We start from the raw sequence: 20,752 nt of genomic DNA, 5'->3' as shown, positions 1-20,752 counted from the left end.
ATGTTAACTTTGAAAGAATTGCATATTGAAGTGAAAAGTTTCTCTTTCCAGCATAAGTTTCTTTGTTTTCTCTTAATTTTGAGTAAAGAGATTGAGATTATTACAATTTTAAGCATTAAATACCCATTACCTCCACATTAAATACCCACCCACTGCCTGTTTTCTCCCAGTGCTCTCTGACAAGCTGCATTTAGCTTAACAGACAGGGGACGCTGAGCCTTTGGGTTTTACAGCCTAGCAGTGTTGCTCCCCTTGATCATGAGTGAGGCCTAACACCTTTTCAGACATGAAAGGTCTGGCAGAAACTCCAGTGACAGCTGCATCCTCTGCCCAAATAACAACTTTGGTACAGGTCCTTTAATTTAGTTTCAGCTTGCCAGAAAAACAGCCTTTTCTCCCCCAATACTTGTTAGTCTTACAAATTTATTTCAAATTATACATTTGAGAACATTCTGGTAAGAACTAACATTATTTAAAGGAAATCTGGATTTCAGGTTTCTGTATTTGGACATTAAATGGGCACTGACTTCTGATTTTGACTCAGGTACTCCACAAAACTGTTTTTCTTTAGTACAATCTAGCTCTCAAACATGATTTTGGACCATGGTCTCTGTTTGACCTCCAGTGTGAAGACACACGCAAGACTGATTTGCCAGAGTGGTGTGAATATCTCAGGTGCAACAGCATATCCTTCATTAGACAGGTCACATCAAACTGACAATTGTTGTCGTGCAGCCTTTAAAGAGTAATTTCCCACAAAAGGAATCTAATTATTTTTCTTTCTATCACATTATCCGTCTATTTAGCCTCATTCGCACCACTGTGATAACGAACGGCGTCCTTCGGGAAGGTCGCATTTTGGCACTTGCGGTTTTCTTTGAACTTTCTTTCGCCTGAGCTGTGAACCAATAAACTTCCGGAGATCTGCTTCTGTATAAATACGCTTTGGCAAAATCGCTTTCACACAATCCGCCTGTCATTCAGCCTGAATGTCACCCTTGCTGGACTATTGTCTGGATTTCTAACATGGATCTGGAGGATGTTACAGCTAAAATACTGACTGAATGGAAGTGCCTTGAGAGCACCCCTAGAGAAAGCCGAGAGTCGCTTCAGTCCACTTCATCCCCGATGGAGTCCATGTGCTCCTCACCAGAGATGTGCTATCCCAACGAACATCTGGAAATCAAGGATTTCTCTTTAGGCTTCACTGGGCGAAAAATGACTCCAGCAGTGCAAAGGCAAAGCAAATCAAAAATGTCCACTAAAAGGCGCATGAAGGCCAGCGAGAGGGAGAAGATGCGGATGAGGAGTCTTGCAGAGGCTCTGCATCAGCTCCGTGACTACCTTCCGCCGGACTACAGCAAGCGAGGACAGCCCCTGACCAAAATACAAACGCTCAAATACACAATTGAATACATCAACAAGCTTTCAGACATTCTGAGCCGCGCGTAAAGGACGCAGCATGGCCAACTTTTACGCGCAGGATTAACTCACCCGGACCACGGACAGTACCTGCACATCTTCCGACAGCAGTTAGATGTTACGTTTCTCATCTTATGAATGCAAATGATTTCTTACTTATGCTGTGTTTCTTTCTCTTTTTGTCTTGGTGTAAATATTGTTGGGATTAAAAGTATTTTTGTATATGAGGTTCCCCTTTTGAAATCATCGTTGCATTATTAGATATATAGTTTATAGTTGATAGTTGAATGTGTATAAGACTATGCCAAACATTTTTTATTTTATTTTTTATGTTGATGGAATTAAGAAAAAGAAACATCTTAATAACTGAAACTTTTAAAAGTGTACATTGTTTTAGTATATTTTAGGATTTAGGACTTAAGGATTTCATTCTCCATGCTGTTGTACGTTGTCTGTTCTGAAAGATAATCATTTGTGCGTGTGTGTCTTTGAGAACAATCTTCTAAACCTGATTTTCACACATTTTCTTCTGCATATATGTTTGACGAACAAATATATAAAAATTAAACTGATAACAACTTCCACTGTATTCACCTCTATAATTCCAGTTTATTACAAGTGTTCTCAACATCTTCAATAAAAGTGTGACGTGTTTAACCAGTTAATTAAGGCACCATTTTCAGAGATGAAGACAATTGGGAGCGTGTCAGCCGATTTCTCCAATCAGAAAAACCAGAATAGTGAGCACAAGCTGGATGAAGTCAAGAAACAGCCAATCAGAAACCAGAATTAGTCTCCATGGGCGTGGCTTTAGTCTAATATCTCTCTCACAAAAGAAATCCCAGACTGGTATGCCTGGCGAAGCTGCCGCCATTTCAAAGCACATAGGAGACGTGAAAGCTGACGGAAATTTTGTATATATTTCTATTTTTTATTTTTCTACTTTTTTTGTATTCTTTATTTATTATTATTATTGTTGTTAACAAATAGGACAAGCATTTCCTTTTAAAATCTACCTCGCCCGCACCAACTGAAGTAAGTCATTCTTGATTTTCTTTTCTTCGGAGCTCCAAAGGAATTAAAAGACACAGGAACGCCCCTTTCATGCCTGTTAAGCGTCTATCATAATTACACTCTTGTTATTGGGCATATATGTTGATTGTTTTATCCAAGTCATTATCCAAGCATAAAATACTATCTGATTGGGTTAATGGGGAAGCAACTATTTTGTCTTATTTATTTATATTTCCAGAGCAGGGCCCTTTAAGGTTTTTGCACTATAATTTAACCAGCTGTACTGTACTATACTATATGCTAAATTACACCGCGTGGTATTATTACAAGTCTGAAATGTATGCATTTCCAGGCCATCTCTGTTGCTCTTAGATTAATATTTATGAGCTCACACTGTGCCAACAGACTCTAAGGATCAGGATAAAAAATGTTTCCATGACGCTCGGCGCGCCTTTCGCTCTGCAAGCTCACAGACTTCAAAAATACATCACCTCTACGACATTGTCACTTTATTTAAATGCTGAGGTTTATTATTGCATGCATCTGGCAGTGCACCCCAGTCAAAGTACTGTTGTGAAAAATCTTGTCCTTCTCTGAGGCTGTATTGAAATGACGTATTTAAATATGATCTATAAGGAGGAATCTGATATGTGTATAAAAATATTGTGCTTAAAATGTTGAAGGGACCTTTTGAAACATAGACGAAAGACTCATCCTTAATTTCACTAGAGTCTATGCTTAAACCGAAAGACCCAAAATTTCATTATGCTTGCATAAGGACAATAAAGATCTTAAATGAGAAATATCTCTGTGTCAAGCACCTAGCATGGCCGTGATTAAAAGTGAAATATATATATTATAAATGTTGAAGTTAAAACAGGAGTTTGATTTTTATTAGCAGTCTCACTTAACTAAGAAAATGGACTACACAAGTTTAAGTTAGATATATAAAACAGTAGTTGTTGTGCAAAGCAGACCAATATGAAGGTGTTGTTTTCTGAAAAAGAAAAACTATAATTCTCCTATGATAATTGTATGGTACCGTTTGGCACTTTGGAGTTACAAATTTGAGCAATAATCTGTCATATTGTTTTAAACTAAATGCCATATGTTATCCACACAGTGCCTTTATAGCTGTGATGTGTTATGATATTGATAAATTTATCTTGAAAAATGTCTTTAATATCGAGGAAATGGTTCATGTGTTCAGATATAATTTGGTCTACCAAGGATGCTGCTTCTTGAGAGGAAGCTTTAAAAATAATATAAAACACTCTCAAAACATCTATCACTTTTATAATATTTTTCAATGTACTAAATAAATACTCATCATGATACAGATGCTGCATTTTGTTATAGTGATCTGGACTGTTAGTGTTTCTCTCATCACATTTTGACTTGAGTTTTCTGTCCTTTTAATGTCAACTAACTGTTGAATAAAAAAAACATAATGTAAAACAAAGATAAAACCAGAGAATCAAGTTACTGTTCGTTCTCTTCATGGAGTGAACATATAATTTAATTAATGCATGAATTTACTTTGAATCAATCTCTTTTTAGTGCTCGAATAATATAATTTACATATTGAAGGGCAAAATATAGTAAAACATTTTTTCTTTAAATTAGTATAGTTTATTATCTTTTAACTTTTTTTTCTCCCATTTCCCCCCTTGGATAAATTAAGAATATTTCATTTAATTCATTTCATTACTCTAACCAGGTAAAATGCTCTTTTCCAAGAGCAGCCTGTCCAAGATGGCAGCCATTCATATTAAAATGCAACTTAAAATGTATAATTGTAATACTATAATCAGCATACATACAATTTACATAAACTCCTCGAATAACAGTTACTTTAATTATAATATAAAGAACAGGCCTATGTGTTTCTCACTGTATTCCTTACAATACTCTCAATAGCTACAAGTTACTAATATGAGATTTTTTCCATGGAGTATTCCGTATATAGGATGTTCATGCCGATTTGCATCATTAAAAAAGCAACTACTTGGCAGAGTAAGCATGACGATCTATACAGTCTCCTCGTTTACTAAAAATAAATAAACTAACATACTGTTGTTTAATAGATCTCTATTATGAAAGCTTTGTCTATAACTGTTGACTATAATTTTTTCAGATGGATGCAGACACAGAAGAGAATCTCACCAAAATTTCCAAAACTTTAAAGGATGAATCTGGGAGACCTGCAACTGAAATTAATTTCAGGTTTGTCCAGTTTTCCCTCACTCTTCTACTGTATTTATGCTCTAACGATATGTAAAAACTCTTATGTTTACATGTATAAAAAAGTTGGACTAACAGGAGATTAACTACAAGCTTACAAGCATAAAATCAGTTTCACTATGAGAATGTAATCTTTTGTCAGAGGTATCCACTATGTGGCTACAAGCATTACTACCATCCTTAGCTGCATCCTTGTGATTTACTCAGGCTTTATATGCAGCAGTCGCTGTAAAGTTAGATGAGTGAGCAGAAAGATCCAGTGCACAGTTCGTTGTTCAATCAGACAAAGTGCAAAAACCAAATTGAGACATGTTAGTATTTTGCATTTCAGCCTGGTTATTAAGGCTGTTGGATCTTTGATACCTGAGTCAATAACTACAGAGAAAGTAGATTAAGCTGCTCTGCCAAGTTTGGCCAGTTAGACCTTAATACCTCTGTCATATTTTTTGTCAGGTGGCTAAATTATGTTGTAGATCTAACAACTAGATATAAAAAATTTAGATGCACTTAGTCCTAATTTCACTTTTTTTGTTATTCCTTTTTAACCTACACATTAAAATTTGTGTAGTCTGAACATTTTTATGCCAGAAGAAAATCTTTAGAAACATTTGGTCACAACAGTCTGGTCATAACTTAATGTGTTGTAATGACAGCAGTGTTTTGTAGTTGAGTACTGATGTGAAATGTTAACAACTTCAATCGTTTTTTTTTTTTTTATCTCTTCAGGGGTCGTGGGTTCAAAGGCCGTGGTCGAGGAGGACGCATGGTTCGGGGTGGCATGCATGGTGGGCAAGGCATGATGAAAGGCTTTGGTCCACTTGGACGCGGGAGGGGTCGAGGGAAGGATGGAGCTATGAATGGACTTGGTCCAATGAGGTGCTTTTGGTTAAATTTGCTCAGTGTTAAGGGTGCATAGTTTGAAGTTTGGATACATCTACCTATTTGTTTACAGTGAGTAAATGTCTTCAAACTTTTCGACTGGTACTGTATCTTTAATTCATAGCTTGGTTTTGGTTAGTTTTAGTATAAACAATCTCTAAATTAAACAAAAAACCTTTTATATGCACTCTATGAAAATCTCATTTAAATGCTTAACTTGTATCGGTTCAATATGAGTATAGATAAATAACACTTTCTCCCTCTCTGTTGCAGAGGAATGGGAAGGATGCGACCTTACCCAGACCTCAGAGGCCATCGAGGTAGGGGTGGACCAATGGGCATGGGTCCACCTCCCCCTCCTCTCCCCCATCCTCCCCCGATGCACCTCAGAGGCCCCTTTCCACACATGCCCAGGTACCCTCAACACATAAAATAACTTAAAATATACACAGAAACCCAGACTAAAGATAATGCCACTGATACACCGAGGCTTGTTTGAGATTGTTGAAAATGATTCTGTGAAGTTAAGTTGTCCTTTTGTCATTTTTTTTTTCTTTTCAAGCCATCCCCATTTAATTGAGCAGATTTTATTGTTTTTCTGTTACTCCTCACTTGTCACATTTAAGTAGATGTTTGGACTCAACTGATCTTAGTGCTGCAACTAAGAGATGAATACTAGGAATATTCTTAGTTTTACACTTACAGAAAATGCACATAAAATACATGTCCAGCATCACTGTCTTACTTGTTCTTGTTTATAGGCATGGACCCCCTCCACCATCTCCTCCAGGTCATCCTGGTTTCAGAGGGCGTCCACCACACCCTATAGGCCGCGGCATGCTACCTGTTGGACCACCACGTCACTTCCGCCCTCGTGGCCCGAGAGGGTAAGCCTTATTTTGGTACTAATATCATGGTTCAGCTCCTTAATTCACAAATCTCTGCTCTTTGCTTGCACGCTTTATGATTCCTTGATAAAATCTATGTTAATGCTCTTGTGATTGAAAAGCACAGTCCTTTCTCTCTTTTTCTTTTAAGCCTTTTTTTTACACAAAACTTACTTAATGAACTTGTTCTAAATTAGCCACACTTGTTTAATCTTAACAGTTTTTATGACTGCAAGAATTTTTCAGTCAGCTCTTAAGTCACTTTATTAATAAAATATTCCTATTATTGAACTTCTTAAAGGCAGACTCTTAAACAGTGCATGCACTATGAAACTTAAAACGACAATATACTTTTTTTTTTGCCTCTTGAGGTACAGTTGATTAAGAGCCCTGTTGCATTAGTCCTGAAATGGCTGCTCTTATCAGAGTGTGCCCCCTATTGGCCAAAGCCAAGACTCCCATGTGTGATTTTGTCCTTTTACACAGCTACCACAATGGACCGGTTTCTCCTCCGCCTCACCCCCCACCTGGCAGAGGCCAGAGGTGGCCAGGCCCCCCTGGTGGCCGACGCTTTTAACACAGCCTGCCCTAAAAACTATAAACAAGCGCTTGTTAATGTAAAAGGGGCCTAAAGCAGTGATATCAAATAACCTTTTCTGAATTTTGTGTTTATTTAAACTCTGAGTATCTTCAGGATCCATTACTTTGAGGCCAAATGTTGGTATTGTCTACTGGCAACAGCATGAGGTGAAAAGAATAAATACAACAGAGGACAAGTAAAATGATTCATAACTTATCAATGTAAAGGTATTCACATCTGTTACCCAGAAATACTGTTGGCACTACAGAGCATTTGAAATTGTTAAGAAGACATTGTTAAACTAAGGTTGAACGCACTGTTCTCAGCCGGAAGAAGATTCATGTCAAAGTTTATTAAATGTTCTGTGATTCTTGTTACAGTCACCCTGTTAGCCTTAAGAAGTGTCCCTGATTCTTTGTAAAGACTAAAAATGGGTGAGACTGTATTTAAAGTTGAAGGAAAAGGGGACAAATATTGAGTGGACAAAGCCCTCAAGCATCACTGTTAATTTAGTACACCTTGGACCTCCTTAACCTTTCCTTTTGTTAAATGGACATAGTGATGTATATGTCATCAAATAGTGCAGCAGATATTGTTTAACACTTGCACAATGGTCAAGTGATGAGACAATATTGAAATTGTAAAATATTCATGAATATTTAATTTTATATTTCATATCATAAATGTGCAGCTATTATTTTTTTTTTTTTTTTTTTGCAGTTTGGAATTTATGTGTGTCTCCAGCAGTCTATTGTGTAATGACAAAAAAGCATTATAAATGAACAGTATACTGAAATACTATATATATATATATTTAATTATAGTATATTTTATTAATATAAGTCAATTTAATATACATTTGCTTTAGTTAAGTAAAAAAAATCTTTTTTGTGTTTAGTGTTTTGAAGTGTTACTTCTTTATTCACTGTAATTAACAAGACTTTGTGAATCTGTGAATGTGTTTTGAGAATCTCCAATACATATGAGATAGTCCTGAAAGAAAAAAAATAAAACTAAAGATAAACTCTACTTCTTCTTTTTTGTTTATTCACAAAGAAGTCTTGAGTTGTGACTCCAATTTACAAGATATCTAACACATGAAACAGAATGAATTGCATTGTTAGTTTGAGCTTAAATACTTACATGATACATTTAACATTTTATATTTATATATATATTTTTTAATAAATACTGCTTTAGATTTTGATTTATTTTGTTTATCATTTGGTTTTATTTGCCACCTGGAGGACCAAAAGCCCCTAAAGGAATGATTGGAATAATTTTATCTCTGTCCATTTATAAGATTGCTGAGGGCTGAAATTTACAGCAAATCAGAAAGACTTTGAAAAAGAGTTTATGAATTGTATTTATGGTAACTAAAATCAAGAAAATTGTGTGTAAATGTACAGTAATTTTGACTGAAGGACTCAGAATAGCCCCACTTGCAAATCACTGCAATTCTCATGACCAAATGTCACAGATCAAAAAGTCAGTGGTAGCATGTCTAAAAGGAGGACATCATCTGCAAAGAATCAACACTCTGATATGAACAAGGACTGCCATATTTTCTCACTGCTCTAATAAAACAGACATTATTTCTTTTTGGCTTCAAATATGACCATTGTTCAGCAGATCTATTGTGAATATATACATATTTTTTTTGTTTTGTTTTTGCTTTTTTATTCTTGTATTTAAGTTACTTCTAATAACGGTTTTGAAGTTTTACCTTGAAGGAGAATGACATTATACTTAATGGCTACAAAGTTTAGAAACTTACTCTGATATTACACCATCTAATATGGAAATTTAAATTGACTAAATGGGCTAATTTATATCTTTAAATTTGACAGGTTGTGCAGCTCCATTTTCATGTGATAACTTAGTCTCAGTAAATTATAGAAATGACAAATCCCTGCTGTAATGCAAAAGAGCAATCATGTGAAGAAGAAGCATATTGCATAGTTTGTACTAGCAGTGCATTCTGAACAAACAGTGATTTGGGATTTTATTCCTTGAACCAAACTACTGAAAACTCAAATATTGTTGCAGACCAAACAGGTGACTAGCCACACACAGGTGCTGCACTCTCCCCTTCTCTGTCTGTTTGCATCTCGTCAGCACTTCTGATACATTTATCTACCTCCTCAGCTCCTGCAGTCCCTTCTTATTTCTATGTTTGGTTGATTTATAACAGACTGACTGTTGTTGTCTCCTGAAGGGGGGCACACAGTACAGTTAACTTCTCTGGCCCCAGGAATCCAGGCCCTCCCTTACATCTCTCCCCTCCTTCACCAGCAGCGTAACACCTGAGGTTCAGCGCTTCACTTAAAAAGGTGAGCCTCCTCTTGTGTCTTAATCCCTGTCTGAAACCAGGAGATGTTCTTTTTTCAGGAGAGAAGCTGGATCAACTACAGTTAAACAAGAACTGGTGAGACAATAAGGAAGCATGGGTAAACCAGCATATTGTTGCTGTGAAGTCTGAACAGCAGGTGCCTCATATGTGAACTGAAGGATCTTGCAAGAGAAGATGATGGCTTGGAAATAACGGATGTGATGGTTGATTCATTTTCAGGGTCTGCTGTAGTGAGTGCAGGTTCAGTGGCTCAGTTAACACAGAGGCATTAGCATCATTAGCTACAGCTTTGCTGATCTGAGACATTACACTACTTGTGATCTTTATATGGAATTTCGCAAAACAAACAGAAATGTTTCAAACACAACTTAATCTGGCCATAGGATGGATTATGGTTATTTGTAATCATAAACCCATTTTAAATTTATCATCACTTTTGCTCTACTTCCAAACCTATTGTTTGGGACTTTTGTCATTAAATTGCCATTTCAGCTTGTACATTAGATGTTAGTAATTAACATTTACTGGTCCATCCTAACATCTCACCATTTATACTGAATTGTAGGGTCTATTTAAAAGTATTAATAATCATCAGCAAGCATCTTTATCAAAGCAAAAATTAAAATGTTGAGTCAGTTTTTTTGTCATCTATGTATGACATCTAACAGAAATGTTTGTGAAGATAGTTTCAGTTGAACAAAACAAATCTTAAAATTATAGTATGAGACCATCAGTATGCATTTGCTCTGTTCACTACTAGAAATCTTTTCTTCGATTTCATGTTTGCAATGTTTATGTTGTTGGTGTGTGCATTTATTAAATAACTGATTAAGTAAATTCTGTGTGTGCTGGTTTATGCAAATCTACAAATAAGTCACAACAGTTATCACCACAGTTGGTAAACAATTTACAATCCTAAAAAAATGCCATAAAAACCACATGCCACAAGTCAAGGTACAATGAATTTACTTATAGTCACGTAGGATGGATTCCAAACAAACTGCCAGTACATGAATACCTGGAAATGTCAAATGTCACATTTTGACAAACAATGCAAGTTCTGCAGCTGAACAGGATCTGTCACCAGCTTTCTATGTTTACCTTTCATTCTTACATGAGCAAGTCATTGGTTTATAAATGCTGGTTTTACTTTCCAAGGAGAGAAAATGCATTCATAAGCATCTGTTAACTATGGCTGCTTTTATTGGCTGGGTTTGCCATCAGAAGGGTGGTCCTTCCACATGGGTTCAAGAATGTGATCTGGAACCTTCTCCATGGCAGTCTAACAATGTCAAAAGAAGAAGCAGGAGGGAATGAGTCAGCGTCATCCATTCATAGATTACTTGCTTCATTAAAGGTGTTCCTCGTGTTCACAACCAAACTGCAAATAGAGATGTTACCTTTGTCACCTCCATGGCTACACCTTCTGGAAGGTTCCTCTGGATATATTCAAGGTATACTTGGGTAGTGCTACCTGTGATATGTGAAAGCTATTTATAAAAGAAAAAAAAGAGTGAGCCACTATTTCTGTAATTAATGAAATATACCTCATAACAGGTCGAGCTACCTACCTCAATTTGCCGATAGTGTGTTCTCATCTCATACTGGACCCTGTGATTTTTGAAGATGTGTACTGACTTCAGGAGTGTAAACCTTTCAATGTCCTTAGGTGGTTCAAAACTGTTGCAGAGATTAAAATAAAAAGAAAATAAAAAAAATGGGGTGAAAAGCAATGTATTGTAGATCAAGGGTCTTCAAAGCCTGAGACAGGGAACTGAGCCTCAGATCATGTTTGCAAAAAAGACACAACATTTACTTCATGTTTTTGCTCAGTTTAGCTTAATTTCTGCAGGCATAAATGATGATTTATCAGTAAGGTCTGTACACCATTAACTAGTGAGCATTTTAATCATATGTTGGTGTCTGCTTTCAAATTTTTATTAGTTTTCTGAACAGGTAAGAACAAATGCATTTGAGCTTTTCAGCCATATCCCAACATTTATATATATTTTTTTAATCACTTTTCTTACCTCCGTTTACTGCGCTTCCCCTGAAAATATGTGGAAGCCTGCTTCATACTTTAATAACTTCTGTTTTATGTTAAAAAAATTACATTAATTACTTGTAAGACTCACATTTTGCTGATGGTGATGCTCAGCTCTTTAGCAGCCGAGGTAGCAAAAGTTTCATAGCTGTCCAACACAGCCCTGTCATGACCTTTGACCAAAATGTCCACCTTCTGGAAGAGTGTGTCTGGCTCCTCGGTGACAGTAATCTGGGTGCAAAACACAAGTTCAGAGTATGAGATTTGAAAACACAGCAAAATTCCCCCAAAACAGCTACTATAAGTACTCAACAGGCCACAAAATTGAATGATTTAGGCAAGCGTTCAGATCTTCCATGATAAAAGACTCATTATTAGTGTCTGCTTCTGAAAACTTACTCTTGAGGGTGTTGATGACAACCATGATGCTGTTTGGAAGGAAGCACTGGGTGTCAGTGGGAGGAGGAACCTGCAAACAGGGATGAATTGCTGCTGTAATTAATGTGCTTGGGAGATTGTTTTAGATGACTGGAGACACATATGACAGTAAAATAAAAATACAACTACAATTTCATCATTCCACCATTTCCCTATCATGGGGTTGCAGTTTAAGTAAAAGGAAGGGGAGAGGGTTATAACTAATGGGGTAAATGTAATTCTAATTTCATGTGGCTCCTTCAAGTCAAGCAAATATCAAGCTTAAAAAACTGCTTACCTGATTATACTAGATTTTCTGTAACTGGAGCATGCAATAAAGCCTCTCGGTCCCTGAAATCAAACAAAAATGTAATTCAGTATACACTAGATGACTTGTACAGTAGCCAAAATGTGCTACTACAGCAGCCAGACACGACCTCAGTGTAAGCTTTCCTGATCCGTTGCATTTATTATTTAAATAATGTGCTCCAACATATGACCTAGAACAAGAAATATATAAGTTACATACCCTTTCTGAAATTCCCCTCAATATCCTTGCCAAAGTGAACAATTCTCGTCTGGGTAGTATGGGAGCAGCCATGTTTCGGAAGGAGGCGGTCAAAAGTTAATAACTTCGCTGTACTGCCATCGTGCGCACAGGAGGAGAAATTACAATTGCAGAGCAGTAGCTTGTAGCTTGTATCTTAACATTTTTTTATTTCTAAAAATAAATAAATAAATAAATAAATAAAATTATATTAAAGAAAAATTATAAAGCATTTCTAAAATCAGATTACATTTAGATTAAAACAAACACAAAATAATGCAACCAGTAATATTTTAAAGAAAAACTATATATATTCATTCATTCATTTTCTGTGCCACTTAGTCCAATTAAGGGTCGCGGAAGCTGGAGCCCATCTCAGGCAAGAGGTAGGGTCGCCAGTCCATCCCAGGGCCAACACAGAGAACAACCATTTAACCATTCAATCTCACATTCTCTCCTAGGGAGAATTTAGTGATCAACTAACCTAAGAGAGAGAGCGAGAGAGAGAGAAATTTACTTACAGATCTTGACTATGAACATGAATATGCCAGAATGTCTCCTCCTTTCTGTTGATGCACAATCTATGCTATTTGTTTCACTTAAAATATTCTTCAAGAAGAAAATGTCAAAAGAAACCCATTTCGATTTAGGACTGAGCTGCAGGGTTTTACTTTACTTTACTCTCTATACAACTGTACCCCTCCAAAATTATTAAACATTGTGTTTATTACCAGTGGACCTGAAGTACTTTGGATAATGAAGGAATGTTTCCCAGTTCTGTTCATCCTAGACAGGCCAGAGTAGACTAGTTTACTTGAGGGGGCTCAAATATGCCCCACCATAAACTAAATTATACAATTGTTCTTTACATTGATAAGCAATAATACAATAGTAATCAGTAATAACGATTTGGAAAAAATCTGTCAAAACAATGTAAAAATCCCATTAGGGTTTTAGTAGTGGGAAAATTTATGTTGCAATCTTTAGTTGCATTGTCTGCTTTAAATAATTTCTACACTGTTGTGTTGTCACGTTTATCTAATTTGGACACTTCTTCCATCACTGCTTTTGGCTGGTTCCAGGCTAATCAGGTAACCTCTGCATGCTTCCGTACAGCAGTGGCATCAAAGGAAGCAAGTCTTGTTTAACGGTAAAGATTTCTTTTCATCCACACGTTAAACATCAAAGTTAAATGGGTACAGTTGTTGATGTGAATAACTAAATTGGTCTAAGTCACGTGCCTGTCACGTGACACAGCTGTCGGGCCCTGCCAGTGTACAGTAGCACAGGCTGCAGGCAGAGGAAGCGGCAGCAGTACAGACCGAGCCAAGAGGTAAGCTCTTCAGTGGCTGTTGATGTTTCTTCGGCTTTGTTAACGACAGGGTTGGTTTTATTTTTACACCTTTTCCACTACACCGCCGACGTACGTTAATTTTGAATAGCTACATGCAAATGCAAAATAAACAGTACAATAAACCGTCAGCTAATGTGTTAGCAATAGCTGGTCTTAGCGACGAGTGCCAACAGCGGATGGACAGAGCTAGACTCCGCTGATGGTTCTGCTCTGTTAGCTCATCAGTTAGCCTGTCAGCTATCATTGGTTGTTTTTTGTTTTTGTTTGTTTATTTGTATGTTTTTACATAGCGCATATATCCAAGCATAGTCAGATGCATTGTCCAGCATTTAGGCTAGGTTAGCGTTACAAAAGAAAGCAGACAAATTTAGACCGGAAAGATTAATCCCGCGGTTGAGATGTTTTGGTCTTTGGAGCCAACAGCCCAATGTCTTGATCCAGCATCCAGGTTCTAGCTAGCTCTAGCTAACAAAGATGATGGTGATGGATGCAATAACATAATTTTACGAGCTTTAATGGCAATTATAAGGGTTGTAGGCATCCAAATATCTGTCTGTCTTTCGTGATTGGTAATGTTAATACAGGTTTACAAACTAATTTCTTTTGCGGGCGGTTGCTTTGTGGGCAATTTAGTCTTGTGGGGTGGTACGAATGCTGACTTTTCCCGCAATCGATTGACTAGACCCAAAGGTCGATCATATTCTTAAACAGAAGTTAGTTTAATGTTATTTAATTTATTTCTGAAGCATCCTTCGTTTGTGCTGATTGACTTGATTTTATGTGTTGTTGGGTTTTTATTTTCTTTTTGCCCTATGCAAATTGCCTCTCGCATCTTGTTTACTTTGTTTGAAACTCGGGATTCGTTTGTTGTTTTCTTATGTCTTGCACTTAAAGCCTCTGGTTTCAAAAGACCACCAGTTACAACATTATAGCCTTACAATAGAAATGTTAAATATCCGAATGGTTATTTTAAACGAGAGGGCTCAATAATTATCCTTCCGCTTCGCAGCATAGTCCTGGAACTAACGCATTTGTTCAGGGAGTAAAGTAAGTGAGGAACTATTTTAGGCTACCGCATCAATATTTAAATTAATGGCTGTGGGTGGCAGGTGAGTGTTTTTAGCTCATTTCGTGACACCGTTTTCTTGGTCACTTTATACCATTTTGGTTTTAATCCTGTAAATCTTTATACACTCACACGGTAGTTTATTTGTGATAATGAATATTTTTTCTCTGTTTTTTTTGTATTACCCAGCAGTCCTCTTTGGAATACCCGAGGCTGACGTGATGACGTTACCGGGACAAGCAACTCTCCTGCGGCCTGACAGCTGATGGAGAGGAGTCCCTGCTCCTCCTCTCTCACACAGAACCAGGAACAAATGAGGAGGACACAGAGCACAGAAATTAGACACTGATTTGGAGATAAATGTTACATCAACTGGAAGCATTGGGACGTGTTTAGTATAATGCCATTTTGGGGATGCTTTTTTGCTTCAGTGCTGACATGAGTCTGGAATTTATCTCACAGAATTTCTAAGTATTTTTTTCACAGGGCTTTCATCTGTTGCCTTGTCATTGAAACTGCATCAACAAGGCAGCTCCCTGATCAAATTCATCACAATGACTTGAGTGCCTTTTGTTTTTGCAGCCCATTCGGCTACATGACATCATTAAACAATGCTGAGGTCCGCACTTGACATCATTAACTTTTAGAGAAGTTTTCATTAATCATCTTTAATCATTGTTGCAGATCACCGTGATAGCCAGGCAGAAGTGTAAATACTATGCACCGTTGTTGCTGTAACACACCCCACATCCAGTCGTTAACCTCATTGGAGGAGAGGTGCTCGTAACAGTATTTAAGCTCCTGCAAAGAAGATCTCTCTGGGTAGTTTATTTATTCAGAGTGTAGAAAGCTGCAGGGATGTTCGCTGCTGTGGAGCATGGACCTGTGCTCTGTAGCGACTCCAACATCCTATGCCTGTCCTGGAAGGGAAGGGTACCCAAAAGTGAGAAAGAGAAACCGGTTTGCAGAAAGCGCTACTATGAGGAGGGCTGGCTTGCAACTGGGAATGGTCGAGGAGTTGTTGGAGTCACATTCACATCCAGCCACTGCAGACGGGACCGGCCAACCCTGCAGAGAGTAAACTTCAACCTCAGAGGACACAACAGCGAGGTAAACATAGTTTGATTTAAAAGAAAATAGTCTGTTGAAACAAAATTGAAACGGTTTGTGTTGAAAAGGACAGTTATAAAACATGTCTCTCATTTAAATATATTGTGCTTAATATAAGTGCTACGTATCTCCCTGGCTGATTATTTAAAGGTGAATAGCTTGCCAGTTTACTAAATGCTTCTTTAGCTTAATATATCTAGCAAGCAAGAATGCATTCAAGGCAGACCTATTTTATCATATTGCTTTATTGTGTATTTGGCTGAACTCTAGTTTGATCTTATTAACTTTGCAAGTGTAATTTAGATTTATTTCTTTAAAGTCCCAATAGTTTCAAATCTTAAGTTACAGTAGAAGTATTTTTGAAACAAGCCCTTAGCACCCTTTACCTTATATATTCAGCTGCATGTCATTTTTCTGTACAACCTTAAGAGATTATTTTATCCCACAGAGTTCATTTAGACAGGCTCCCCAACCAAATTAAAAGTGGATGTTTGCAAACAAGAATGTTACAATGGTATAGCGAGCACAAAGACATTTAATAGTAGATTTTATGCAACCAGAGTGGGGCATTTATCAGTTAATAAATGTGTTGGGTGAAAGAAAGCAAGGCTCATATCCTCAGTGGCTCATGTTTTGACACTCTTGCATCAGCGCTCCCTGCTGCTCCTAGTCAAAACATTTCGGTGCTCTACTCTCCGGCACTACTCTAACCACTCACCATGGTTAAAACCTCCAACGTTTTTCACGTCAAATGCACTGATGCCATTGAGTTTAAATGGAAAGATCAGATAAATAATGCTTGAGTCTAATATCTGCTGTGTAGAGCTGAATGGTGCAATCAGTGGCTGGCACAAATTGGGCTGCGAGCAGGTTGCGTTTTCTCTTTTAGCTCGTATAGCTGCTGGTCAGATGGAGCTAGATGCTGCGTCAGCATTCCACAAGACAGCTGAGGGGGGAGAGGATGAATCCCTACACGGAGTGACTGAAGCGGAGCAGAAATGTCATTTAACTCTGCCCACTTCAACATGGTTCAGGTTCAGGATTTTTGAAATTTTGAATCTGAAATGTGTAGAAAGTTAAATCTACATAAGTTTAATTTGTGATTTTTTAAAATTAGTTTTTGTTTTATGGTGATTTTATTCATTACTTCTTGCTGATCAAAAAAATATCACTTTAAAGTAAAGATAACTAAACAGCTCATATTTTTCCAAATATAGATATTTTATTTCTTTAAGTGTAGTTAAATCAATATTAGAAAAGGAGTGAAAACATTTTTGTTCCCTAGATATTTTTATTTGAGTTGTGCTAATCATTGACATTTTCCTTATAATAAGTGTGAACACCGTATGGTCTTTAGGAAAGGATAGTTTAATTGCAGTGGACTGTCTTTGAGGTCCTGTTTTTCTTCACCTCGCTGATGGTACGCTCTCAAATTGAAATTTGAAAATCCACCTCTTGTCCAGCCCGTACATAATTTGGGGTGTCTGACAGTTGTAGAAATCACAGCATCTAATTAATTCTTTTAGCTGTGAGAGATCATTCTCTTTACTAACATAATATTTCATCTCAGGTGTTTTTTTTTTTTTTTTTAAAGAAGACAGATTGCATTTTACAGCACAAAGAAATGACCCTCAGGTTTTAGTATAAAGATGTATCTGAATGGATGTGTATTTTGGATTTGTTACTGTGGAGCTACATAGTAAAGTAAAGCCAGATCCAAGGCTGTTGACCTTCTGTCAAGAACATGGCAGAGAGACAGAAGGAGTGATTAGATCTGCGTGAGACTGTTCAAACGTTATGTTAACATTTATTATTGTAGTTGTAACAGTGCTAAATCTAAATTTGTTTATTGCAGTGTATGCATAATGTTTATTATTCTCTGTGATGCTAACAATTATTGTTAGCAAACTTTGTTTACAAAGTTGTTCTTCCTTAAATGGAAATTACAAAGTCTTGAAATAGTTGATAAGGCGTAAGGTGTTTTCTCTTTAGCTTTAATATGGTATTGGGCTTAGCTTCAAAATTGAGCAGACATTGTGCAATTTTCATTTATCACTGAGTGTGTTAAAATAAAAACACATAAAATTGTCTGCCTTGCTGGACAATGACATGTCTCTGCTTGTAGTGTACAGATAGGTTGGCTGACCATTAGAAAAATCCTCACACTCACTATGATCACTACACACTTGCAGTAAAATTTACTTAGACAAGATGTTAGCAAAAACAGTGAGTCTGTGATAAGTTCATCCGTTTCATTTAAGTTAATTATGAATATCTTGCACTTGTTTTTATTAATTAGCTTCCTTCTCATTCTCCTTAAACTGTCATACAGTTACACATATTTGTGTTCTATATTTTTACTCACCGTGTGATAACAGTGGAGTGCCTTAATAAATACACTACTGGCAACTATACTAGTGTATCAGTCTAACATGAAAAATGATATTAATAGAAAAATTGGTCTCAGTGCCCTAATTCTATTTTTTCTAAGTTATTTTTAAAAAGCAGCTAAAGTTTGACAGGCTTGTCCTTTGCAGCACATTCAAATGAAGCTGAAAATAGATGAAAGCAAAGGTTTTTATATCTTATTTTATTTTATTTATCTTATTTTATTGCTCTCTTGTGATGCTGAAAAATAATCCTCCTGGGACATTCGGCAGATTTGATCAACACTTCTTTTGACAATCTGGTGCTTATTGTTGTCTTTTTCTTTCCTCCATTACAGTGCATCCAGATGCTGAACAAAGAAGGCAGCTAGTTACTAGGAGTCTATTAATTTTCTCTGAGAAATTAACTTCTTAGATGGGGTTGACAGTGAATGTCAGTGGTTTGACAAGGATATGATGGCCACAGCAGTTGTTTTGGACAAAATGTCTGGCAGTATCTTGTCTGAAAGTTGCAAGATGGGTCTCATGGCAGAATTGCCTATTAAAGAGCCCATGGTATCTTTTCCCTTGTTTTCCAGCTTGTGTGTAGTGTTGAAATGATACATAATCACCTGTCACACAAAGCTTAAAGAAGTATAAGCATAATATAGTTATGCAGGAGGAACTCTATTTATCTTGTAGTCTCAAACCTTTGCTCACAAGATGGGAACCTGGCCACTATCACAGCATAGTTCTTGGATTCCCTTTGTTTAATCAAATTCTTCAGACAGTGCAGACCAGCTAGAAGCTGCACATTATCCACCAAAGCATACTTTTTTTGCACAGCAAAGAATGAGTATTACACTTAGATGCCTCCAAGAAAATGCATGTTTTGGTTGCAAAGACAAGTTTACACTTTTCAGCTCTTCTAAAGAGCTGGTGATCTTGGATCAGTGGATGCTGTTGGTCTGTCCTGGCCGACAACAGAGCTGTGAAAATATTTGGATTTGTTCCCTAAATGTCACAAACAATTGTTTAATGAACGAGGCCCAGCACAACTCTGGCTTTATAGGGAAGCTTAAGTTCAAAGTTGAGACTGTTCCAAAAGTAAAAGTATGAATCTGAACCTGAGGTAGAAGGTGAAACCGTTTCAGATGTCTGTTTTATTTACATTAAATATATGATTAGGGTTTAGTTCAGACATCATGGGTACAGTGAGTGAACAGCAGCTAAATATCCATCATTTGCTGGTACAGCTGTTCAAAAACATGGGATAATTAGTTACACAAACAACCATAGTTTGCATTTACCAGCCCCACTTCACATTGTGTAGGAAGAAAGCCAATGGGAACTCAACCTTGCTCAGCGATGGGGGGGAAGGCAAGCATCTTTACTTTTCTAGATCTTTGCAGTGAATGTTTTCTGCCTCAGTTTGCATTTTATAACTACAGGCGATGAGCATACTTATCAAAATAATGGCCATCATTGGGGTATGTTGCCATCAGATATAATTTATTGTAATTTTGTTCAGTGTAGAAGACATTTTATTAAATTCATGCTTTGCTAGTTGAGAGACGGTTTAGACTCAATTTGATGTGATTGGGTGGTTGCCTGTTTTTTTCATTTAGCTTTGAACTGATTTGAAAATTAAAATGGCAGCTTTTTGACTCTTATCGTGTTAAATGCAAAGGACTTTAGGATGGCTAGGAGTATGTCATTTAATATCCTATTTCCGAGCTCTACCACTGAATGCCTTGTGCAGATATTGTAGTTTAAAAACAATAACATAGACTCACCTACCTACCATTCCCAAGAGACTTGTGGGTAGATTCTACCCAAAGGCAGTCCCAGCAGATAGTTTTCCCTCAAGGCAAGATCCAAGTGTTTGGCCTTTATTCAACAGAGATGGATGGCACTAGGGTTCAAGCTCCTGTTTACAATTTCTCTATTTTAAATGTACTCAACGTTCAGCTTCTTGGGCTTTTGTGAACTATAAGGTGATCCACGTAGTGAGTTTCATCTGATTTTCTTTTCTTTTTAATGGTGTCGATTTACTTTTCTAATATTGCATATTTCGATCGATCATTTTGATTAAACGATTCTCCTAAATTGACAATAAACAATGTTTCCCTTTCTGTTCCTCGTTTTTACACTCAAGCTGTGTGATGTTTTTATGCTTTATTTTCCCTCAAATCCTCATGAATAAATCAGTCTATATTTCTGGTCGAGCCCTTTGGATGAAACAACACTGTTCAGGGGTCTGCACAGTTGCCCATTAATCTATTAATAGTTAGTGGGGACCATAAGGCTTGCCAGACAGGCAGAACGATGAGTCATTTTTTAGAAATGCAACCAATATGTTGAGATATTTTCCTTTCTTCCTTATCCGTTTGGCCAGACATCTGTATTTCCTGGCCTTGTTACATTGCCTAATTTATTTTTCCTTTGCATCACAGGTCTCTATCCTCA

At 36.9% G+C, this 20,752-nt stretch overlaps 4 protein-coding genes across 8 annotated transcripts in view; 3 read left to right on the top strand and 1 right to left on the bottom strand.

Moving 5' to 3' along the window:
- Positions 1 to 26: 26 nt before the first annotated feature.
- Positions 27 to 2,003, top strand: msgn1 (mesogenin 1). The gene has a single exon (XM_041976624.1). It carries the CDS (start codon positions 1,027 to 1,029, stop codon positions 1,450 to 1,452), a length of 426 nt encoding a protein of 141 aa, XP_041832558.1. The 5' UTR covers positions 27 to 1,026; the 3' UTR covers positions 1,453 to 2,003.
- Positions 2,004 to 2,282: 279 nt separating this feature from the next.
- On the top strand, positions 2,283 to 10,234 carry si:ch211-51e12.7 (uncharacterized protein LOC336335 homolog). Of its 2 annotated transcripts, none has more exons than XM_041975785.1 (6): positions 2,283 to 2,457; positions 4,574 to 4,662; positions 5,407 to 5,556; positions 5,833 to 5,973; positions 6,321 to 6,446; positions 9,245 to 10,234. In XM_041975785.1, the coding sequence occupies exons 2-6, from the start codon at positions 4,574 to 4,576 to the stop codon at positions 9,327 to 9,329; spliced, it is 591 nt and encodes a 196-aa protein (XP_041831719.1). In that variant the 5' UTR covers positions 2,283 to 2,457; the 3' UTR covers positions 9,330 to 10,234. The 2 variants fall into 2 exon arrangements, with proteins under 2 accessions (XP_041831719.1, XP_041831718.1); XM_041975784.1 differs by lacking the exon at positions 9,245 to 10,234 and adding an exon at positions 6,933 to 8,055.
- Positions 10,235 to 10,328: 94 nt separating this feature from the next.
- mrps10 (mitochondrial ribosomal protein S10) lies at positions 10,329 to 12,483 on the bottom strand. The gene is made up of 7 exons (XM_041975783.1): positions 12,370 to 12,483; positions 12,139 to 12,191; positions 11,823 to 11,892; positions 11,515 to 11,654; positions 10,951 to 11,059; positions 10,780 to 10,869; positions 10,329 to 10,661 (listed from the first exon to the last, which is right to left on the bottom strand). Exons 1-7 carry the CDS (start codon positions 12,439 to 12,441, stop codon positions 10,581 to 10,583), a joined length of 615 nt encoding a protein of 204 aa, XP_041831717.1. The 5' UTR covers positions 12,442 to 12,483; the 3' UTR covers positions 10,329 to 10,580.
- Positions 12,484 to 13,484: 1,001 nt separating this feature from the next.
- Positions 13,485 to 20,752, top strand: part of tulp4a (TUB like protein 4a) — a 29,066-nt gene continuing 21,798 nt past the window's right edge. Inside the window, exons 1-3 of one of the 4 annotated variants that reach the window (XM_041975779.1) lie at positions 13,485 to 13,537; positions 13,645 to 13,720; positions 15,000 to 15,917. In XM_041975779.1, the coding sequence (XP_041831713.1) occupies positions 15,666 to 15,917 (252 nt within the window). In that variant the 5' untranslated portion in view covers positions 13,485 to 13,537; positions 13,645 to 13,720; positions 15,000 to 15,665. Of the gene's footprint in view, positions 13,538 to 13,644; positions 13,771 to 14,996; positions 15,918 to 20,752 lie in introns of those variants that run through there. The other 3 variants (XM_041975778.1, XM_041975781.1, XM_041975782.1) reach the window with 3 other exon arrangements.

Source organism: Melanotaenia boesemani, chromosome 22 (genome assembly GCF_017639745.1).
Source record: "Melanotaenia boesemani isolate fMelBoe1 chromosome 22, fMelBoe1.pri, whole genome shotgun sequence".
Lineage (NCBI taxonomy): Eukaryota > Metazoa > Chordata > Actinopteri > Atheriniformes > Melanotaeniidae > Melanotaenia > Melanotaenia boesemani.
Note: the sequence above shows the minus strand (reverse complement) of the source record. Positions and strands in the feature narration are given on the sequence as shown.